At 42.5% G+C, this 23,225-nt stretch overlaps 1 protein-coding gene and 1 long non-coding RNA gene across 12 annotated transcripts in view; one reads left to right on the top strand and one right to left on the bottom strand.

The window, feature by feature from the left end:
• LOC114204890 (uncharacterized) overlaps nucleotides 1-9,640 on the bottom strand; it is a 382,680-nt gene extending 373,040 nt beyond the window's left edge. For 6 of the 11 annotated variants that reach the window (XR_015768216.1, XR_015768217.1, XR_015768225.1 and 3 more), the window contains exon 1: nucleotides 8,270-9,640. This is a non-coding gene — a long non-coding RNA (uncharacterized LOC114204890). Of the gene's footprint in view, nucleotides 1-5,319; nucleotides 5,433-7,912; nucleotides 8,239-8,269 lie in introns of those variants that run through there. The other 5 variants (XR_015768220.1, XR_015768222.1, XR_015768223.1 and 2 more) reach the window with 3 other exon arrangements.
• PTGER4 (prostaglandin E receptor 4) lies at nucleotides 8,718-22,336 on the top strand. The gene is made up of 3 exons (XM_028098108.2): nucleotides 8,718-9,313; nucleotides 9,776-10,697; nucleotides 20,392-22,336. Exons 2-3 carry the CDS (start codon nucleotides 9,819-9,821, stop codon nucleotides 20,980-20,982), a joined length of 1,470 nt encoding a protein of 489 aa, XP_027953909.1. The 5' UTR covers nucleotides 8,718-9,313; nucleotides 9,776-9,818; the 3' UTR covers nucleotides 20,983-22,336.
• Nucleotides 22,337-23,225: the final 889 nt, after the last annotated feature.

Genomic DNA, 23,225 nt, shown 5'->3' with positions numbered 1-23,225 from the left:
TTCCTCAACAAATACTGGAGGTCAGGAAAACATTTAGGAAAATGATTCACTCTTTCAAGTATACACATCTAACACTGATGCGCTGCAACATAACCAGCCTGAATAAGCTCAATCCTCTGGAATTTAAAGTAGGTACAAACTGAAACTAAAAATGGGGTTTTCTCCTCTCTCTAGTTCTAAAACTGTAAACTGCACTGCATTCATAATGAATAAATAGCATTTTACCCTTTTGATAAAGGAGATAAACAAGAGTTCAATTTGTAGAAATATAATTAAAAATATATATCCTACTTTATACAAGTGAGAACTGTTAAAATACACAAGAGCAAAAGATAAAATAGATATAATTAATAAATGTTTGATCCTTTAGGGAAATAGTCCCAAAGGGCTCTATTATTTTAGCAAACTTCTATGCTACAGGTCTTACATAATTCAATTTTCCAAATATTCATTTTTGTGTACATTTAGACATCATAGTATCTACTGAATAAAGTTAGGTTTTAATTATTGCAATTCATCTTTTTTTCAATCATTTACTCCCTACTTGGCTCCCAAAATTCTATTTGAGGTCCTGGAAGGTTTAGCCAGTTAGAGCTGAAAACATTCAGACTTAAATGCCACAGTTTGACCCAAGCACATCTGTTTCTGCCTCTTCAGTTTGTGTCCTGCTACTCCCTGACTTGCAAATGTGGGTATTCTGCATAAAGTCATTTATTACACTATTAGATACATTCCAGACATTCTTGAAGTATCTAATAGGTGAATGTGCTTTGCAAGACCCTCTATCCTGTGTGAGCTTTTTTTCTAGTTACATATTTAATGATCATGATCTCTCTCCTGCTATACCCATTCACATTCTCTTTATACAAAGTTTGCCCTCCAAAGCAAAAAATCCTGATAAAAGGTCTTCATAGCCCTTCCATAATCTGGGCAAAAAGGACCACATGCACATATCGTCACCATCTATTAGGTTCTCTTAAAGCCAACTCCGTACATCACATGCTAGATCAAGAATGGCAAATGAGTTTCATTTCTTGTGCCACTGCTAGTAAATTGGTGGTGGGCCCTTAAAGGAAAGAGTGATGCTACTGATTAGTAATGTCTGTAATGAGTCTAGAAAGACAAAAAGGGACAGATGATCTATTTCTCCCCCCACCCCGATCCCTGAGTTATGCTAATCTTTCTTGATTATGCCCATTCCCACACCACTCCCATAAAAGAGAGGTACCAAATGAATGGCAGATTTTCTTACTGACTTTACATCCTGATAGAGCTGCAGAGGCAATAATGCCAACTCCCTTGGAGGTTTACCATAAGCTTATTTAAGATAAATATAAAGGGCTCAGTATAACATATGGCTTATACTTTATACTTGATCAATGCTTTTTCATCTTTGGACACCACTCTCTGCTATTAGCTCAACCTAAGCAGGAAAGTTGATTTGGGCCCTGTCTGTGAACAGAGTAAGCCAGAGCTTCATAAAGAAGTATTCGATCAGGGCGCCTGGGTGGCTCAGTTGTTAAACGTCTGCCTTTGGCGCAGGTCATGATCCCAGGGTCCTGGGATTGAGCCCCGCATCGGGCTCCCTGCTTGGCAGGAAGCCTGCTTCTCCCTCTCCCACTCCCCCGGCTTGTGTTCCCTCTCTCGCCATGTCTCTCTCTCTGTCAAATAAATAAATAAATAAATAAATAAATCTTTAAAAAAAAAGTATTCGATCATTTAAATGTCTTAGAAATTATTATTGATCCCCTTGCAAGTTGCAGAAGTGATAAACTACTCAACATAAAGTAGAAAATTAAAATAAGTGCCTATAAACTCAAATCAGAAACTGTGAATTTTCTACTTCCTGCTTTTTGCACCTGCTTCTTAGGGGCACAGGGATGGCAGGTGTTTAGACTGAATATACCAGTATTATTCGGAGAAGTTTTACTTGTATCCTTTATTAAAATGTGGTAGCCTTTTTGTCTGTTTTTTAAGGGATGGGCTGAGTTGTTTAGGAGTGGGCCCCTGCCCAGTGCTGGGGAAGGAGACTCTGTAATTCAGTGGTCAATAACCTGCACCCTCTATCACAGCACTTATGAGCTCTGTGACCTTGAAAAATTGGGGTGCCTGACTGGCTCAGTCAGTGGAGCATGCAACTTGATCTCGGGGTTGTATGAGCCCCACATTGAGTGTAGAGATTACTTAAAATACAATCTTTAAAAAAAAATTACTTAACTTCTCTGTTTCAGTACCTTAATTTGTAACATAGGGCAAAAAATTCACCAAAAACACTGTGCACATTGCCTGGTACATGGTAAGTGCTTAATAAATGTTAGTTATTGATATTGTTGATAGGGAAATGGAAAGGGTGGGGAGAAAAAGAGGAAAGATCTGCTTGGCTTCTTTCAGAAGATGTCTAGAATCCTGGTTGTCTAGATCCCAGGGTTTGTGGATTTAAGGCTCAAGAGGGGATGGCTCTTCTCGGGAGGCGTGGTGGGGACCCATTGTTGCAGAGCAGGGAGGGGGTATGTAAAGAAAAGCTCTCAATAGTGAGCCTTCATTTGAATTATAGGAAAGCTTTTATCATTATGATGGATGGAAGGGGGAAATGAGATGTTAGCATTTGCCCAAAGCTTAAAATGCCACTACAATTAACACATTAGCTCAGGGATTATAGAGTTGATACTGGCTCTGCAAGGGAAATGATTCCCTCAAATTTCTAAAAATAAACAAGAGTTCCACAACCTCCACACAGCAGTGTAGGGGTTACTTGGGCAGAACGGATAAATTCCTGAAATAGGAATTTCTGATAAATACAGCTTTTCTAAAGCTACAGATCTCAGACCTCTTTCTCTAAAAGTGGTGTTTGTGCAAATCAGTAAAACAGCAGATGCAACCCTCTAAACCTCTTGTACAGATCTCATCTTAGAAAAACACCAAGAGGGGAGCCTGGCTGGCTCAGTTGGAGGAAAATCTGACTCTTGATCTTGGGGTTGTGAGTTCAAGCCCCACACTGGGTATAGAGATTACATGAATAAATAAAACTTAAAAAAAAAAGAAAGAAAGAAGAAAACGCAGGGGAAAAAAGTCAGAGTGTCTCAGTCGTTAAGGTGTCTGCCTTCCGCTCAGGTCATGATCCCAGGGTCCTGGGATCCAGCCCTCATCGGGCTCCCTGCTCAGCGGGAAGCCTGCTTCTCCGTCTCCCCACTCCCCCTGCTTGTGTTCCCTCTCTTGCTGTGTCTCTCTCTGTCAAATAAATAAATAAAATCTTGAAAAAAAAAAAAAACAGCAAGGGAAAATCCTTGAAAAATACAAATAACTGAGTTTTTAAAAAATATATCTTTAAACCTTTCCTCTGTTAATACTCAACGTTGGCAAAGCTAAAAGATTGCTTTGGGCTTAAAAGCTGAATGGTCTGTCACCTAAGCCAAAAAGAGAGATCCCCGGACTTTCTCTGACAACCTAGGATTTATGGACACTTGATAAAATGGGCATTTCTAGCACCACGCCTTCAAGTTCAGGTGACCGCACAGCGTGTAAGAAACTAAAGGAGTCTGTAAACAGGATCTCCGAAATTATGGGCATCCAGGTAAAAACCTTATCTAGTGTATATCCACCTCCTCAAGAGGAAAATATATTTTATTTCTTTCCTTTTGGGGGGATTTTTTTAAAGTGTTCAATTTGGGAAACAAAACAAAAGATGAGATGCAAGCCAGGAAAAGCAAGACAAAACTAGGTAATTCTTTTTATAGTTTGTTTGGCCGCAAAAAAAGTATTTTAATCCATAGGTAGAATACTCAGTTAAGAACTAACGCTATCACAGTTTAAATTAGGGGCGCCTGGCTGACTCGGTCTGTAGAGCATGCAACTCTTGATCTCGGGGTTTTGAGTTCAAGCCCCACATAGGGTATAGAGATTACTTAAAAATAAAATAATTTTTAAAAAAACCAATGAAGTCTAAATTAAACATATACACTTTAGAGTGAATTGCACTTTAGACAATGCACTGACACTGTTCTTTTAAAAAACATTGCAACACTGGTGTAATATGATCGGAGATGAAGACAAATCATTAACACAGCAAGACAATTTTGAGAAGCATATCCTGTTCTTTCAGCTACTAAAATTTCACAAATTTTTTTACTTAACAATTGACACCTTATACTAATTCATGATTGAGAGAAAAAAATCCATAGTTGATGCTCTGCCCTCACATGAGATAACCTCAAAATGTACTTGCTTTTCTTCTATTAGATTCAATGAATGAATCTTTCTGCAAAAATGCTTTAGGTAAATTTTATAGCTCTTTCAATATATAATCTATTATTTTATAGGAAAACAGACACTCAAAATAACTTGGCATCAGAAAATCATATTTAAAATTGCTTTTTTTATGTGAATAATCTCATCTCATTTCTTGTTAGATCAAACACTGTAGCTACTAAAAAAGAAAAAAAAAGATTAAGTTTTCCTATAAAATTAGCTGTCCATCTAATTCATTTACTTTGAAGAAGGTGACCTGCCTCAGACTTTCTTATCTCCGGACCTTCTTAAACTACAGTAAATTTCAATCTGGAACTTCAGCGTGCTTTGTGATTAACACCCATTAAGCTGGAGGTCAAGGAGCAGGCCAGGCCAGAGACTAAATTTTGGTTCGAATGTCAACAAATGGAAATCCTACTTCATTTTGCCCTCTGCTCCCCAATTAAGAGCTCTGAACTTCTGTTGCAGGGGTTCACTAAGCATCATACACACTCAAGTGATGGATTCTCTCAAGTCACAGGTTCCTCCTTTCAATTGGCCTAGACTGATGCCTCAGAGAGACAGGTGGGTGTGAGAAGAAACTGAAATATAAATCAGAATGCCCATCTTCCTACAGAAAAGACTCCTGAACTAGTAAGGCTTTCCCTCTCCACCTAAATCCTCAAGAATGGGCAACACTAAGTAATCAATCCACTTTCTTTGCCCATTGGCCTATCCACAATGGGAGTGCAGTAGAAATACTTGAGAAAAAAGAGGGGAAAAATGAAAAGGGTAGAAAGCCATCACTTTGAGGAGTAACACCGCTGGAGAAGGAAGAACCTGAAGGAGTCAGTTGATGGCAACCAGCCTTGACAGCAGTTAATTTATCACCACACGAAGATGTTGGCGAGTTAAGCACAGTACTGACGTGTACAAACTCCAGGCACTAGACTCAGCCTAAAATTCGTCAGAAAATGGTAATAATTGGGGACCACACATTTGAAATATACCACTGAAAAGGGAGGGCAGTCATTAGAGGGCCACAGCCACAACGGTAGACCTCTCCTCATGCCCAAGGTCAGGTTAATGCCATACCTGTCATCCACTGAACCAACTGGGTGAACACATGGAAGACAAATGTGTCCAAGGGCACTGTGTTATTTGCACCAGATAGATGCCTTTTTCACTGTTTTTAGTATCCACATGGCCTGTCAGGAAAGAGTGACAGCAAACACAATTTGCTCAGATTTGTTTCATGAATGTTAGTGCTTTAGGAATGCTCCAAGGTCTGGCCAGGTTAGGCTTAGGTAGGGATCCAGGCCAGATCTGATGTATCCTGCTGCCTTCCTCCCAGTTTTTACCTCTTCCTTACCCATTCCTTTGATCCAAGAAGGATTCAACTTAATCAAAGGGAATGTGGTTGGTAGCCTCCAAGCAGCCTTTGCTTTTAAACAGGTTCCCACCCTCGGGTATTTACTCAAAAGAGTAGTCAAATAATTAGCTAAAACAGAGCAATCACACTGATCAGTCAGGTAATTCTTAGACTAGTTCAAATCTCCAAAGAGGCTTTAACAACAGTTCTAAAGAATTGAACCCAGAGGACGCCTGGGTGGCCCAGTGGGTTAAGCATCTGCCTTCGGCTCAGGTCATGATCCCAGTGTCCTGGGATCGAGTTCCGCATTGGGCTCCCTGCTCTTTGGGGAGCCTGCTTCTCCTTCTGCCTGCCGCTCCCCCGTTCATGCTTTTTCTCTCTTTCTCTGACAAAAAAAAAAAAAATTGAACTCAGGTCTTCCAGTGCAGAGAAGTAGGGATTGAGGTGAAAACTGCAAGGGAGGATAGAAAACAATTTTTAGAATAAAAATCTCTTCATTAAAATATACAAACAATGACAAGAATTGTCTACATGTTCATGAAAATCCTTCATTTCCTTTTGCAATGTAGATTCCTGGCAGAGTGTAAGGGCAATTGAACTACAATGTCCCAGTTTTCCAATTAAGAAAATAAAATAATTGTTTCCCTAACCTTCAAATTCTACTTCTGAAGGCTAAACTTAAGCTTTAAGAATCACACACCAAAAGAGGGTACAGGTAAACCTCGTTCAATTTTTTTCATCTGCTGTCCTCGTTTCTCATCTATATCAATCTTCTTAAAACTACTGTGGAAAGAAAATTTAAAGGACCAGTAAAAAATGATAGTTCCATTGATAAGAAGCCCAGCTTATCAATGACATGCTAAAACCTGTAACCTCACTAATCACTTCAGCAGTGTGCCTCAATTGTTATATTTAATATACTCTTCATCCTTAAAAATTTAACAAGTACCAGGATGCCTGGATGGCTCAGTCGGTTAAACATCTGCTTTCGGCTCAGCTCATGATCCCACGGTCCCGGGTTGGAATCCTGCATTGGGCTCCTTGCTCAGCAGGGAGCCTGCTTCTCCCTCTGCCTGTCACTCCCCCTGCTTGTATACTCTCTCTCTCTCCCTCTGACAAAGACATAAATAAAGTCTTAAAAAAAATTTTAACAAGTACCAATCCTGTATTCCATTTGAGAAACTTCAAATGGAAAGAAAACTGGAAAAAATATTTTTATTAACATAAAATGAGTGTAAGTGGAACTTCCCACCTCCCCTTCATATATTAACCACCTGACAGGGTGATAGTGATGTAATGTGGGTAGGGAAGAATGGGGGTAGAGTGTGCAGTTTCCTTTTCCTAGTGTTGACTTGTTTTCAGTGCTGACACAACCAACCCTACTCAAGGAAAGCATAGACAACAGAAGTGGTTATTACGGTGATTGAGAGAAGACTGAGAAACTGACCAATTGCCAGCAATTATTTTTATAGATTCCTTCCAAATCGCTGATATTCATGAGGAAATAGCATAAACAATAGAATAATGCTATATTAGTATATCCATATGGTATCTTTAAAAGTGATTCCAAGTATTTCATGTCCTGTAATTAGCTGAAGTCTGGAATGCACTCTCTGGTTCTTCTACTGTTCATTTGTTACTGTGCCGTTTGACAGTAACAGGAGAACCAGATCAATTCTTAGGAGGTTTGTTTATTCATGAAATAACATTTAAGGAATGAATACCCGCTTATCACATAAAAGAATCGAGTTATTTGCTTAATCTATAAGGAGATGCAATATGTTAAAATGCATCTATCCGGCACTTGGAAACAGATTTTTCTAGGAATTTAAAAAGCCCACAAAATCTCTTAATGGTTTAAAAAACAAAAAACAAACAAACAAAAAAAAAACGGCGAAGCAGTTATAATTACACCATGGAGTTTTGCAACCGTTTCTTTTTTGTTTTCAGTCCTGATTTTAGAAACCAGAGTACAAAGAAGTGAATAATGAGTTTACAAAAACACTGTTCCCACCACCAAATAAATCAAACTGTTACTTAAATTAAAAAAAGGTAGAGCAATGAGGCGGTTCCAAGAGTTAATCGTGGAGATAATGACTGTTGAATTCCTTCACTGGAAAAACTTTCAACTCCCCGTCGCACCCTCCATCTGCCAGCCGTTCAAAGGATTCGTGGTGAAAGTATCCAACGTGAATATAACAGGGCCAAGGCTCGAAGCTCAGGCTGCGGTTCTTTCTGGGAGGAGTAGTTCCCGGGAGGAGGAGAAAGATCTCCGCGGGTAGACAGCCCTCCCATCCTAACTCTCCCACGTGGTACCTGTGGGTCGTCTGTCTCCACGGCCGCAGGGCCCCGCCACCAGCGTCGGGAGAGGCTGTGGTCCCGTCTCTCTCTTTTTTCTTTCTTTCCTTTTTTTTTTTTTTTTGCCCGGGAATGCCCAACAGAGCGAAGCCCACAGCCTGGGCACTGCCAACCAACTACTTTCCTGGATGGACTGTAATTACTTTCGAAGGATAGATTCTTCGTTGTTTCCCCAGCCGAAACCTGGCACGCGCCCGCCCATCCACCCGCCCGGTCCGGTAACCGCTCTCCCGACTTCGAACTCGGAGCCGCGCGCGCGCACCGCATCTCTCCACCCTACCTCCCCCGGGGCCGCGCGCGCGCGCACACACACACCTGCGCCGCTCTAAGGTGGAGTTCTAAAGCAGTCGACCTCCCGTCCCAGCGCCCAGGTGTTGAGATCCGCGTGCAGAAGGTGCGAGAAATAGCTCACTCGGAGCGGGAGGCAATGGGGGAGAAGAGATGCTGGTTTCAGAGTTAGCACCCTCTGGAAGCCGAGTTCGTAGTGGCTAGGAGCACCAGCGCCTCCCAAGGTCCCCGCCGACGGCGGCACTCGGAACACTAGCCTGAGGCGCGCGCCCGGGTCTTCGCGACCCCAGCCCCGAGGAGGCGGGGCAAGCCGCGGGGAGCCGGCCCTCGCACGCAGCTCGAAGCCCCGCCTCCTAGCGCGGCGCGCGGCCTCGCGGCGCAGAGGACGGAACACACGCCCCACCCCCTTCCCGGCCGGCCAATGGGCTTCCGGGCCGCGCACTGTGTGGCCCCGCCTCCGCCAGGGAAACTTGGAGCAGGAGAAAAGTTTGTACAGAGGCTGGAAGGGCGAGAGCGGAGCTCGAAACCCTGCAGCCAGGAGTAAAAAGATGAAAGATCCCAGGTCAGAACCTCAGGCCGAGCGGACCTCAAACCGCCCCTGGGGCGTCGGAAGCACCCTCAGTGTCAGCCGCCAGCCCCGATAGCCGCCCGTGCTGCCCAGGGCTGAGGAGGACCGCGGCCCGAATCCGGGACTGAGGCTCCGTGCCACCTGCGCGCGCGGCCCCACACCTGCGCGCTGTCCGCCGGGGGACCGGACCTGCGGGCTCCTCAAAGTTTGGTCCCGTCTTTGAAGGTACGGAAGAAAAAAAGAAGAAAGAAAGAAAGAATCCAAGATCAGGTTGAATTGACCCATCCCGCTACCCTTCTGGCTCTCCCAAGTGTTCGAAAGCTTGCCATTCTGACCCCAGTTCCGGAAAATTGGCAGCCACAGAGACCCGGTTCTGAGAAGACAAAGGCTTGGCAAGCTCCACACTGAGCGGGCGAGACCGAGGGCAGGTTGGAGGCGTGTGGTGGACGTCTGAGTCTTGACCCTGGGGTCCTCCGCGGCCCCCATCGCCGCGGCTCCCACAGGTAGGATGAGGGTTTGGGGGCACTGGGCCGAGAGCGGTGGGCGGGCGCTCCTCGACCGGAGCCCGGGAGGAGCGAGTGCGCTTTCCAAATTGCCTTCCGTAACTTGTTTTGAGTGAGGATTTTATTGACTCAGAATCTGTCGGGAATAAGAGCGAACCACTCACTTATCCCTAGAGATAGGTCTTGTTCATCTTGGCAGTGGAGAGAGTTGGGCTGGGGGAGGAGGAGAGAATGGCAGTATCAACTGACAAATTACCAATGGCAGGAGAGTGGTGCTTCTGGCAGGAAGTATCCGGAGCCTGGCGATTTCGGTAGCCGAAGGTGGTCAGTGTTTACAATCCACGATGCAGGATCCAGTTGTTCCTCTTGTCTCATCAGAATATTGTTTCTTGGGCGCGGGTCTGACACCTTGCAAGTGGTCATTTCCGCTCACCGGGCCTTTGTCTTTCCTACCATCCCCAGACCCAGCCTCGAACTCCAAGGCTGCGTACCGAGGGTCACCACCATGTCCACTCCTGGGGTCAATGCGTCCGCCTCCTCTACCCCTGACCGTCCGAACAGCCCGGTGACCATCCCGGCGGTGATGTTCATCTTCGGGGTAGTGGGCAACCTGGTGGCCATCGTGGTGCTGTGCAAGTCGCGCAAAGAGCAGAAGGAGACGACCTTCTATACGTTGGTGTGCGGGCTGGCCGTCACCGACCTGCTGGGCACGTTGCTGGTGAGCCCGGTGACCATCGCCACGTACATGAAGGGCCAGTGGCCCGGAGGCGAAGCACTCTGCGAGTACAGCACCTTCATCCTGCTCTTCTTCAGCCTGTCCGGCCTCAGCATCATCTGTGCCATGAGTATCGAGCGCTACCTGGCCATCAACCACGCCTACTTCTACAGCCACTACGTGGACAAGCGGCTGGCCGGCCTCACGCTCGTCGCGGTCTATGCATCCAACGTGCTCTTCTGCGCGTTGCCCAACATGGGCCTGGGCAGCTCGCGGCTGCAGTACCCGGACACCTGGTGCTTCATTGACTGGACCACCAACGTGACGGCGCACGCCGCCTTCTCCTACATGTACGCGGGCTTCAGCTCCTTCCTCATTCTCGCCACCGTGCTCTGCAATGTGCTGGTGTGCGGTGCGCTGCTCCGCATGCACCGCCAGTTCATGCGCCGCACCTCGCTGGGCACCGAGCAGCACCACGCGGCGGGCCCAGTCGCGGTGCCCTGGGCCCCCTGCCGGAGCAACCCGACCGCCGCCTCCCCGGTTCTGCCGCGCCTCAGCGACTTTCGCCGCCGCCGGAGTTTCCGCGGAATAGCGGGCGCCGAGATCCAGATGGTCATCTTACTCATCGCCACCTCCCTGGTGGTGCTTATCTGCTCCATCCCGCTCGTGGTGAGTGGCCTCCCGGGAAGGGGGCCCTTCTGGGCCCTTTCCCCGCATCCACCTCCCTCCTCCGTCTACCGCTTCCTCTATTCCCTCTCGTGCCTTGACGGTGAACTTGTCCTCCAGGTCCAGGCTGGGCTTTCCACACTCGGCTTCTCACAGAGCAGGCCAACCTCCCCAGTGAGATGTAGCAGGTGCTTTTCTCCTAGGCCCCCGAGTTTCTTTCTCCGAAAGCCTGGTTTCCTTTCTCTCCCGGGACAGCCCCTACCCCTTGCTGCCTGACATTGGCCTTGAGGCTTCCGAGAACACCTGCCACTCTGTCAGATGTGGAGGGGAAACCGCTGTAGTGTGACTTAAGTCCTCCACAGTGAACCGCAGAAGCCCGAAACCTCCGGGGTGGTGATCTCTTTGTTAAACACCATTCCTTAGGGCAGTGGGTGTTTGGTGCTTTGATTTATGCACGGGGTTTTTTTCCTTTTGGTTTGTTTGTTTGTTTTGGTAGATTATGTGGCAGTTTAGAGCTAGAGAGATTGGATGCGTTTTGGTCTAGTCTGACACCCTCACATGACACAGGGCGTGACTTGCTTAAAATAAATTTAGCAGACCTACACTGTCAGGCTAGATTCCCTGCTCTTTACTGTGCTGTGTGCACTGCAGGTGGGGGTCACAGTTCCTACTAGGGCACGGCCCAGAGTTAGGTTCCTTCAATCTTGGAACCAGGAAAGCCAGGATTCTCAAGGGGCCTATGAAGGGCCGGCTGATGTACACGGGTTACTGAATTTGCATTCTCAACAACTGTGAGAGGTACAGTGCCATTCTAAAGAAAGGAGGCTTTAGAGATGGTGATCTAGTTACTGCCAAGCCAAAACTCTGCAGCTTGTGATGAACCTCAGACCCACCTGACTCCAAACACATAATATTACATCATGTCTCACTCCTAGAACATTTCTAATTTTGGCCTTCGTACAGTGTGTGCATTTGAGTTTTGGCACACTTCACTTTTAGGACACCGCCTTCTTTAAAATTGCCTTTGGATTAGCTTTTAAAATGTTACAAGCAGAAAGGCTGAAAACACACCTACTTCTCTACTTTGCCTATCATTAAACCAGAATGCACCAGAAACTGATCGGCTCATGCACATAACACCTTCTCCAGAGTTCCTCTTGAAAGCAACAGATTCTGAGTTTTTCCATCTCTCAAAACACTGTATTTCTAGAAATTCTAAACTACCAACTCAAAAAGAGAGGACTTTTCTTTCTTCTGCTGATTGGGAACAAGAGAAAATAAATGTAATGAACTATTCTTCCTTTCTTTCTCTTATTAATATGGTCCAGGGATCTTTCATATAAAAATATTTTATCTGTGATAAAAGTGAGTGTAAATGAAAGGAACTTAGATGTGGCTGAGAGCCAGCATACAGTAGCTTCTTGACAATTTGTATAAACAGAAATAAATATAATTGGCCAGAAGGGCCTTTAAACCATTCCAGGATCCAGTATAATTTACCGAGTTAAGTCACACTTGAGCCACATAAATATATTTTACTGTCTGTAATGGCAACTCAGAATACCGTGAGATTTTGGAAGAAACAACCCTGCTCCTGCTAGGGCTCCTTTCTCCGGCTGAGCCTTAAGTTTTACAGAACAGTAAATGACAAAGTGAGGGGCTGTTATGTACAGAAGAACATCCACTTTAAGGAACTAGCATTACATCTAGTTCAGCAACATGCACATACTTCTAAAATATGAAGGTAAGCATATGAAGCTGTTGATGATTGATTGCACAGTGACAGATGAATTGTTTTCTTGGAGCATCTAGAGAGGCATAAAAAACTTCATTCATTTTATGGGCTGAAGTGGACCTGCCCCTGTGGTATGGGGCCATTTATCACAAAGCCTTTGAAGTTACTTGAGAAGCTAGAGGTAAGACACTATAGGAGCTATACTTGTAGTCTGCAAATTAGCCACATTTTAACTAACAAATACTATCCACTATTATATAAAGTCAGTAACGTACAATAGATACTAAGTAATTTTACTCTGAAAATTGAAACTGGCTCAGCTAAAAAGTAATCATAGTAAAGTAGACATGTGCCTTTGTAAGTAATAAGGAATCATACAAGTAATAGTAGCTTCAGTGTTTAGCCTTTAGTTCTGGCTACCGGACTCTAATTTCAGAATCAATTTAGTTGTAAATTAATGATAATCAAGGAGGTCATTATACTACCCACCCACCCACAGTTTGGCTGTTACTGGAAGAGTTAAAAGGGGAATTTACCCATAACTAGAGTCTTCCTTGGCTTATTACTTTTACGACTTTCTTGTATTTTAATGTTTCTCATACTCAGATTGTAATTTAAGTTTAAAGTTTCTGAACGCTGACATTTAAAGCAGTTGGACCTATCTTCAGTTCCAAGGAAACTAATGAAGCACCTTTTTTACCTTTATCAAATCAAGTTAGTTGCTAATCCTATTTGAGGAAAATCAAACCTTTCAAAACACTTAAAATGCTTCCGAAATGCTAATAGAGCAAATAGAGTTTCCTTGGAGTTTCAGAAAGCTTGACACATTGTATAAGGTTAACACGCAGCCGAATTTTGTCTTTTGGACACCAGGGAAGAAAAACTACAGTGGCTCTTAGAGGGCACTTGATACTGAGTTTCATAGAAAAAAAGTAAATTTTAATTTGTTATCCAAAACACGTCTCATACATAGAGCTTAGAATGGAAATTTGAGAAAGCTTGGGAAATTAATCATGGATATAAGAAACTCTGCTAAACTTGAGAAATTTTCTAAAATGAACAGAGAAGGTTCATAAGTACATTTGACAAGGAATATTACATGACAAGATTTGGTGGGAAGGTGGTTCTTGTCATTTTGCCTATTCCATTTAAAATCAGTCTCTGGTTTTTTTAAACCACAAAAAGCTGAAGAAATGAAAGAGTCTACACTTAAGATAAATGTAAAAGGGATTGAATTCTTCAGAAATATGCAAACAAGACAGCCTCCTAAGGTCCCAGTGTTAAATACTAGAGCTAGATCAACTTCTGGTGCCCAATTTTACAGTTACTAATGTCGATATAACAATTAAAATCAAATCTTTTGCTTCGAAATTGAACAGTGAACGCTGTAGGATTTGAAAAGGCATTTTCTCCCTTGCATAGGCAAGCCGAGGTCAAATTTACCGCTTACTTCCTTCTCTTACTTTCTTTCTTCTTACTCTGAAATAACAAGGATTCATCTCTGTTAGGGGTAGAATGGCCAGTTTGATTCATCTTCTGCTTTGGACAAGTAAAACATTGATCTTTAGGAAAATAGCTTCCTGTGAGTGTTTATTTGGTTGTTTACTATAAACCAGTTGTCTCTGTAAAGCCTACACCAGCATTCAATCAAGAGAGATTTATTAGAGCAGAGGAAAACTGGAAAAAGATAGACTTTTGTTTACCGGAAGCAAACTGGAAGTGGAGTCATCTGATGGAATTTCAGATGAGTACAAATCAGTTAAAGGCATAAGAGCAATGCCATAAATTCGAGTACTCTTACAGCAGAACCTGAAGGGTTTGATTATTTTTTCAAATAAATTTGGCTAAGTTAAAAACATAGAAGTTCCTGAAAGCGGTGTTTTAGTCATAAGCATGGAATTGCAGACCAAGTTAGTGCTGGAACTTTGAACACTGCAGAGTAGCCCGTGAAAGGGATTCCCACCTCCGGCATCTTGTCTGACTTGTGAAGAAAGCAGGGCTAGCCAATATTTTCACTCGCTCCTCAGTCTTCTCAAAGGCACATGAGGAATTTCTATCCTTCTGCAATTTGCTGGGGGGCTGGAGGGCATCCGGTCTCATGGACTTTTACACCATGCTTTGCTGACCTGCCAAGGCTCCGTTTTATGGAACATCTACTAACAAGATTTTTCCCCCCAGAGACGAAGTGATTCTTGTAATCTCCCATTAGAATATTGAAAGTTCAAGTAGAGAAAAAAAAACAAAACACAACTTCAGAAATATATTTTCAATGTGGAGACAGACGTGTAGAGATTAAGTAATTTGCCTGGAGTAAATGGCTAGTTACTGATCCAGAGGGAAGGAGAACGGAGCACTCTTACACCATCACATGGGCAAGAAGTCTTTCCACTATCCTTTACTTAAAGATTTTTTTTTTTTTGGTCATTAAAAAAAAGTGGGAAGAATTTCTAGTAACAGCTGTGTCAATTTTGGATTCTTCACAGGGCAGTTAGATAACAGCACACACACATAATTCCATTTATGTTCTTGGAACAGAACACATAGCACACACAAATCCCGCTCTAGGATCTTGTCATTTATTGGAAAGCATTTGTACTTTGACAGTCAGTGACTAAATCAGTCTCATCAAAATTTCAACATGCTTTTTCAATTAGACATTCCCTGCTAACTGGTTTTTCTTACATAGGAAGTACATGTTTTTGATACCAAATCCTTTACACCCCGAAGCTACTTCTAAGCTATGGTTTTGAAATTATTCCTATATTCCACAGTAGCCAAACTTCCATGTATGCGTTACCAAGAAAGCAAGGACAGCAGACATATATGTTGTGTGCCAGGCATTATATACGAAGCACTTTCATCATCTGCACATGAATTAGAAGGAGCAGAGCCAGGATTTGAAAACAGGTTTGTTTGATTCAGAGCGTGTGTGTGTACCTTTACAACATACAGCCTCCCTTATAGCTCTCCTGTCCTCACACCTTGTTTTGAATTTATCATATTTTCTCCCAAGTTACGTTCCAGTGCTCCTGAGTCCTAAGCTCTAGTCATCTTCAAGCACTTTAGAATATGGTAATGTCTGCCAATGTTAAAGATAAACCACACGCACAAATCTGCGGCTCCTAAAAAATAGATTCACTTTTAAAATTGCAAGAGAGTATATATGTTGTTTGTATCCAGTGAAGTGTTTTAAGGTGTCTTTTTCCCCCAATGCAGAGGTTCTGTTTTATCACACTCTTCCAGCACTGAAAACTGCCTGAACATGTTTATTTGTGAAGCATTCCTGTTGGACAGGAATTCCAGAAAAGCGCTTTCTCCTCCCCACATGACATTGAACACTGCTGTGGATATTCCCATCCCTGCTGCTTTGGGGAGAGCAAACCAAGTAGCCTTTAAAGTGAGGCAGAGATTGCTAGACTTTAAAACATTATGGAGTGCATGGAGCTTTTGTTCATTTTTGTCTTTTTCTCCACCTCAAGTCAATCTCCAGTGAGAACACACTGCAAAGGAAAACTGGTTTGTCTTGATTTGTTTTTTTTCAAACAATTTGACCAACTTTTGCGAATGTTTTTATCTGAACTTGAAATGTTGCTTTTCATATTCGTCTTTATTGCTACCTTATGGGCTCCTCTTTGCTAAAATGACATTAAGTAACCAGGCTCAGTGGCTTATATTAATTGTAAGCTTGCACACACACACACACACACACACACACACACACACACACACACACACACACAGGCTCAGTGGCTTATATTAATTATAAGCTTGCGCGCGCGCGCGCGCGCACACACACACACACACACACACACACACACACACACACACACACACGCCCATGGAACTCTAAATAGGGCTTCCTTCATTCCCTTGGACCCGAGTCAAAATCAACTAGGGCCGTGGATGAAGTGAGACACAGATTGATGTGATGCTTTCCTTGCCTCTCATCACCTTCGCTTACGAAAGCCCAATTATTAATTTTTTACAACTCTCTGGCTTTTCTAAAACGTCATAGAAATTTTAAAATAAAATGCTAACTCCTAGTACATTCCTGTAAATAGCTACAGATTTCATTCCTTTTATATCCATTACAACCATTCAAAAATTTTCCTCCTTTCAGAACTAATCCTGTTTCTTTTGAGGTAGGGGTGGGAGAGGCAACCAGCAACAAAAGATTTCAATGTTAAAAATCTCAGAAATGCAAAGTTCAGACTTCACCAAGATTCTGCTCTGTAAGAGGGTCTTAGAGATGGCCGCGCAAACTGCTGCTTAGGGAGGGCCTGTGGAGCAAAAACTCCCAGGTGGAGCAACACCGCCACCTAGAGGCTATAAGTCTCAAGTTCTCACAGACCCTGCCTAGGTTCTTTTCCTAAAGGCTATGCACAGGGAAGGCCTGATACTAACACATTTAAGTCCACTATTTCTTTTACCCTTAGGAACACAGTAGGTGATGTGAGTAATATATTAACCTCATGCTTTGTACCAGTGATTCCATTGTCAGGAAATAATTCTTAAACAGAAAGCCAGCCAGCCTGTAGAACAGAAAAAACAACATGGGATTCATCAGGAGATCTGGGGCCCAGACCAGAATCAGCCACCGACAGGGTGGCTTGATAAGTTCCTCAAAACCTTCAAGTCTTGGCAACACTTCATCTAAGAAAAGGCCTGTAGACCAAACACAGCTCAGTGCCTCAATAAAGATTATGGTAAGAAGAAACCAAAATGCTTTGTTTCACTATTTTTTTGTAAAGATAGACAATCAATCCTGCTTTGTCTTGTTAGTATCACTTATCCAAGCAGTTTCTGAAAGTCTTTTAAGACATCATATACTTCTGTTATCCTAGCTCACCTTTGATTTAGCTGTCTCCCAGAGATCAAGGTATTAATTTCATGCTAGTGAGAGCCATTTGACCATTTTATTTTATTCTGTGAGATTTACAGGATCATAATCCCTTATCCAAAACATTTAGGGCCAGAGGTGTTTTAGAATTCAGAATTTCTTGGCTTTTAGAAAACCACTTTAGTAATATACTGTATAATATGTAATTGGGACGATATCTCTGAAGCAAATCACAGGAATACTTACACTCAGTAGTATAAATAAACTGCAAATAGCCTATCTAGTTCAGTTCAGGTTTTACTGCCGAAATAAGTTTAGCTCAGGTTTTGCAACCAAAAACAAACAAACAAAAAACCAAATGAATAACAACAAAATAACCACAAATGAAAAACAATAACTTCTTAGAAAAGGACTATGGACCTGAGCTGATCAAGGTCCGAATTCCCACTAAGGAAGAAATAGAAGTATGGTTACACCTCACTGATCTAGCTTCCTCTAGAAACAAGTTTCTCATGAGTTGAGTTTTGCAGATTTATTTCCTTCATTTTAAGCTTATCTAAACTGTTCTAAATCTTTCTAAAATATCTCTTCTGTTTCATAGTGATTGATATACCAGGAATATTAATTATTATACTGTATGGTAAAGTAGCAATGTCCTCAAGTCTTGTTAAAGTTAGAGATATTTGCCCCTAGTTAAATGGCTCCAGCTCTGCTTTTGTGAGTTCCTTCTCCTTTTTAGGTTTTTATGCATCCTCCTTGGCTGAGACTCCACTCTTCTCTGTAACTTAAAATAATTACCAAAGGCAAGTGATAATTACTAAATAATTGCTAAAGACAGAGATCAATTATCTTAAAACCACTTTTTATGTGAGGTGAGATCTTTCTATAAAAATCCTGGTGGAATTAGAAGTAAGATTTAGACAATAATACTCTAAGAGTAAATTTAAGGGGCACCTGGGTTGCTCAGTCGGTTGAGTGACTGCCTTCAGCTCAGGTCATGATCCCTGGGTCCCAGGATCGAGCCCCACATTGGGCTCCCTGCTCAGCAGAGAATCTGCTTCTCCCTCTCCTTCTGCTGTTCTCCCTGCTTGTACTCTCTCTCTCTCGTTCTGTCAAATAAATAAAATCTAAAAAAAATTAATATAAGTTATTAACTTTAAGAGTGTACATTTAGCAAGTGCTTTTTCCTCTAAGGAGTAAAATGTAGTCATCCTTAAGTTTATATAAATTCATGCTTTCTTCATTAAATCATTTGAAGTTGGCATATTATTTCATTCTTCCATGACTTTACACATGGAATTACCTCTATTTGAAATGCTATGTCCTTCCTTCTAAATTTAGCAAACTCCCCCTCATCCAACAAAAACTCCAGGCAAGCTCCCTCCCCCTGCAGGAGGAGTCCTCTCACGCTCTCGCCTCCCGATCTGGATTAGTCGTGCCCCCTTAGATTCTTCTCCCGTTTCATTTAATCACCTTGCAGTCACAGCTGGTTCTCCTTCCTGTCTTCTGCACTGTAGGTTACTCTGCCTTCAAGAAGTTTGTGGTATTTAATGCAACTTTTTGTGGCCAGACTTACCGCAATGCCTAACACACAATAAGTGCCTACTCTTAAATGATGAAATGCGTGAAAGAATATGAGTAACTAAGTGATTAGGATAAGAGCAAAATTTGTGAACTGCCAAAAATAAGACTCCAAAATGGCAAACAGGTTGTTAGGGTCTCCTTGTGTTCCCTTCATTTATGCCTACCCATCCTGTGGTGGGCTGGCAGACATGCCTTTTGCCATAAATAACTCAAACTGCGGTAGAACCAGCTGTCTTCCCTACTGGTCTGTGCAGAGGTGCTCTCAGCACTTGGCTATTTACTGGCTCAAATGCTATATAGACAGAAAGGAGGGACGGATTTTTTTTTTAAGATTTTATTTATTTGAGAAAGAGAGAGCATAAGCAGGGAGGCAGAGGGAGAGAGAGAAGCAGGCTCCAAGCCCAAGGCGGGACTCGATCCCAGGACCAGGAGATCATGACCTGGGCTGAAGGCAGACACTTAACCGACTAAGCCACCCAGGAGGGACTGATTCTGCCGGGAGTTTCAGGAAGGATTCACCGAGTGACAGTTGTTGAGCAAAACTATAGTTTGCAAGCAGCCCGGAGCCACCAAAAGTTTAGCAATTGAGCAGCACAGTCAGATCTGCTTTCTAGACAGAATCCTCTGGTGGCAGTTTGGAGGATGGATTGGAGAGGAGAGGAATTGGAGGTGGGAAAGCTACTTGGGTGGCTGATGCAATAATCCAGGTGAGAAATGCAGTGCGAGGGAAAAGATTGGAAGAGGTGTTTGAAGGAAGACTTGGTACCACTAGGGGATTACTATAACTGGGGAACAGCCTCTATAGAGAAAATGAAAACTATTCTCTGGTCATACTGGATGATAGGAGATTCAGAGAGTGGTTTAAAAGTGTCCAGTGTATTCTTACTGGACTCTATAATAAAGGAAATCTCTGGACTTTTCTGTGATGATTGGATGGTGGGTCGACTTACAAAATGAGTTTCATTTACATATATAAAAAGGCAACTGGAGGGACTCGTGGGGTCGAGCCCTGCATCGGGCACCCTGCTCAGCAGGGACTCTGCTTCTCCCTCTGCCCACTGCTCTGCCTTCTCGTGCTCTCTCTCAGGCAAATAAATAAATAAAATCTTTAAGAAAAATTAATAAAATTTAAAAAATTAAAAGGCAACTGGCATAAGGGAAATCGATGGCTATGGAGGGGGGAAAGATACTTCATTTGAATTGCAAAAACTTAAAAGCACTCACAAAAATAAAGTTAATGTTTCTCAAGGACACTTTATGCATGTGTTGCCTATATATACATTGCATTTTTTGTATACCATCTTTGAAGGAAGATACTCATAAGATAGTTACAGAAATATTAAAGTTACGCTAACTCAAAACAAATGCAATTACACAATTACCGGTTTTTCTGAGGCTTATTGTGTAAGCTGCTCTTACTCGGCACTTATTAATAGAAAAGTGGGCAGCTAGCTAACGTTACTAGGTTAGACACTGATGCAACTATTTCCCCAGTTGATTCATGACAAAATCTAAATGTGGGCATCTCATTTATGCAGGTACGGGTGTTCATCAACCAGTTATATCAGCCACGTTTGGTGCAAGAAATCAGCAAAAACCCAGACTTGCAGGCCATCCGAATTGCTGCTGTGAACCCCATCCTGGACCCCTGGATCTATATCCTTCTGCGGAAGACCGTGCTCAGCAAAGCAATAGAGAAGATCAAGTGCCTCTTCTGCCGCATTGGCGGGTCCCGCAGAGACCGTTCGGGACAGCACTGCTCAGACAGCAGAAGGACATCTTCCGCCATGTCTGGCCACTCCCGCTCCTTCCTCTCCCGAGAGCTGAAGGAGATCAGCAGCACATCTCAGACCCTCCTGTACATGCCGGACCTCAGTGAAAATGGTCTTGGCGGCAGGAATCTGCTTCCCGGTGTACCTGGCACGGGCCCAGCCCAGGCAGACACCACCTCCCTGAGGACTTTGCGAATATCAGAGACCTCGGACTCCTCCCAGGGGCAGGATTCAGAGAGTGTGTTACTGGTGGACGAGGTTAGTGGGAGCAGCAGGTCTGGGCCTGCCCCCAAGGGGAACTCTCTGCAAGTCACATTTCCCAATGAAACACTGAACTTATCAGAAAAATGTATATAGTAGCTAAGGAAAGAAATACAGCACTATTTCTGCTATTTCTGGAAGCATATAAAATCCTGTGCAACAGACACATAAATGAAGTGTTTCGCTGTGCGCAGAAGGGCTGTTTGTCCTTCAACTCACATTAAAGAACATCTGGGCTCTTTAGCACTTTCCAATCAAGTTGATTCATAGGGGACCCAGGGTCTGAAGCACATTGGTTTTCACTTCACTATGACACAGGATTTCTGTCACCACTTGATGGCTGGGAAGATCTACCCTCAGTTTTTCTACTTGATAGGAGGATGGCATAAGTTTTGCTATTTTCATAGCATCCAGAGCTTTATATCTGGCATACAGCAGAAGGCCAGGTATGGAAGGGCTCTATTCCAATAAACTATGAGGACTATCTTGTGATTTAAGTGTCTCACTAAAGCATGAAATGTGAATTTTACTGTTGTAAATATGACTTAAGGTATTTAAAGTATTTTCTTCTCTGTGAGAAGGTTTATTGTTAATACAAGGTATAATAAAATTATGGTAACCCCCTTCTTCCCAGTATAACCAGCTGAAGTTGCAGATGTTAGATTTTTTTCATAAACAAGTTCAGGCCAAGGTGTGGAAAATACACAGTGAGACTCATAGCTATAAAAAAAAGATATAAATTTTTAAAAGAAAGAGTTTAATATTATAAAAGGAATAAAGCAAAATACTATTTTAAGACATGAACATTATAGTCCAAAATATTAAAGTTCTTTCCAAGTTATGTGTGATACATAGTGAAAAATTTTTAGTGATGCTACATGTATTTATCCAGAAAACTGTGATTTCGGAAGAAGCTAACCTGCTGGTTAAAATATTTTTTCTACTTTTGTCCCCACTGATACTTTTAAAAATATAACGAATTTTAAAAAGTCTGAATAAATAACCCATAATTGAAGTGTATAATATAAAAGAAGTCTAAGCAACTTGTTTTCCCTCTTAAAGTGTTCATAGTTTTACTTTCCTAAGGAATGATCTAGAGTATCCTTTAAAATTTAAGAGGAAGGCAGGTTGCACCATGAAGGCCTTTATTTTGAGATGTGGAAGTTATCACAGATGCCGTAAGAGTTTAACAACACAAAGAGTGCAGGACTTGGACACATGAGGGTAACCTTCTTGCGGCTTCGTGTAATACCCAGTGACGCTGTACACATTTGAAGGACCTTTCTCAAGGAAGTACTAAGCATGTTTTGTTGCTTAAAATGTTTTTGTGAATTGCTTGGTTGTAATTAAATTCTGAGCCTGGTAGTGATACGGTTTTAAGAAGCAGTTGTACCAACTGAAATTATTTTGGAGATTACAATAAATAAATACACTCAGTCTGAGTTCCGTATCATCAGTTTTGGAAAACCTGTGTGATTTTTGGGTTTCAGGTCATCGTCTACATCCTTTTAAATTGGAATCTTTAAATTGTTTTATTTTGAAGTGACATCAAATTTAGGAAAAAAGTTACAACAGGAAAAAGCCTTGGATGCACTTAATGGCGAATGATATTGGGGAGAAACCAAGATCTGGGTGTAAGGTGGACTCAAAATCACATTTGTATGGGTGGAGGAGAGTACCAGGGAGACGATATTATGCCTAACTTGCTGCATGTGGAGAACCCAAATATTTATTACAAAAAAATTAGCATAAGCTTGTGGCCCTTCCTACTTGTAAATTCTCTCAATCAGTGCTTCTCAAACTTGATCATGCACTAGAGTCATCCGGAGAGCTTGTGAGAACAGATTTTCTGATTCTGTAGGTCTGGGGTGTATACACTTCTGAAAAGCTCCTAGGTGACTCTGATGTAGCAGTATGAGTACATACTCGGAGTAATCCCCAGGAGTGAGGTTGTGATTTGCCATTTGCAAGTTTTTAAAGGTATTTTTGGATGATGTCAGAAAAACGGGACTGGCATCTTCACAAGCCTGAAGGCACAGTGATTCTCAGCTGAGGTCGGCATAGCTTAGAAGGAGCTTCTAGTCCAAGCCTGAGATGTTCCATTTCCCCATGCTAACCAAAGCCTAAGAAACAATGTTTTCAGGGAATATTTTACCTGTGAAAGAGGCTTTCATTCTTCTCCCATGTATATGGACAATGAGGCAATCCTTAGATTTGTATATAAATGAAATCTATATATTATAATATACTACACATACTATATATCACCTGTGTTTATGGAGGAAAAACTAAGCTTCATTCACAAGTTAGTATTACTAATACTCAAAGCATAATCTCAC

Source organism: Eumetopias jubatus, unplaced genomic scaffold (assembly GCF_037043125.1).
Source record: "Eumetopias jubatus isolate StellerSeaLion01/CBP00866 unplaced genomic scaffold, mEumJub1_p1.0 scaffold_5, whole genome shotgun sequence".
NCBI lineage: Eukaryota > Metazoa > Chordata > Mammalia > Carnivora > Otariidae > Eumetopias > Eumetopias jubatus.
Note: the sequence above shows the minus strand (reverse complement) of the source record. Positions and strands in the feature narration are given on the sequence as shown.

What these genes read in the sequence shown, in the direction of transcription:
- PTGER4 (XM_028098108.2), top strand. Translation starts at nt 9,819, where the DNA reads ATGTCCACTCCTGGGGTCAATGCGTCCGCCTCCTCTACCCCTGACCGT. An exon ending in TCTGCTCCATCCCGCTCGTG is followed by an intron (nt 10,698 to 20,391) that starts GTGAGTGGCCTC and finishes TCATTTATGCAG; the next exon opens with GTACGGGTGTTCATCAACCA.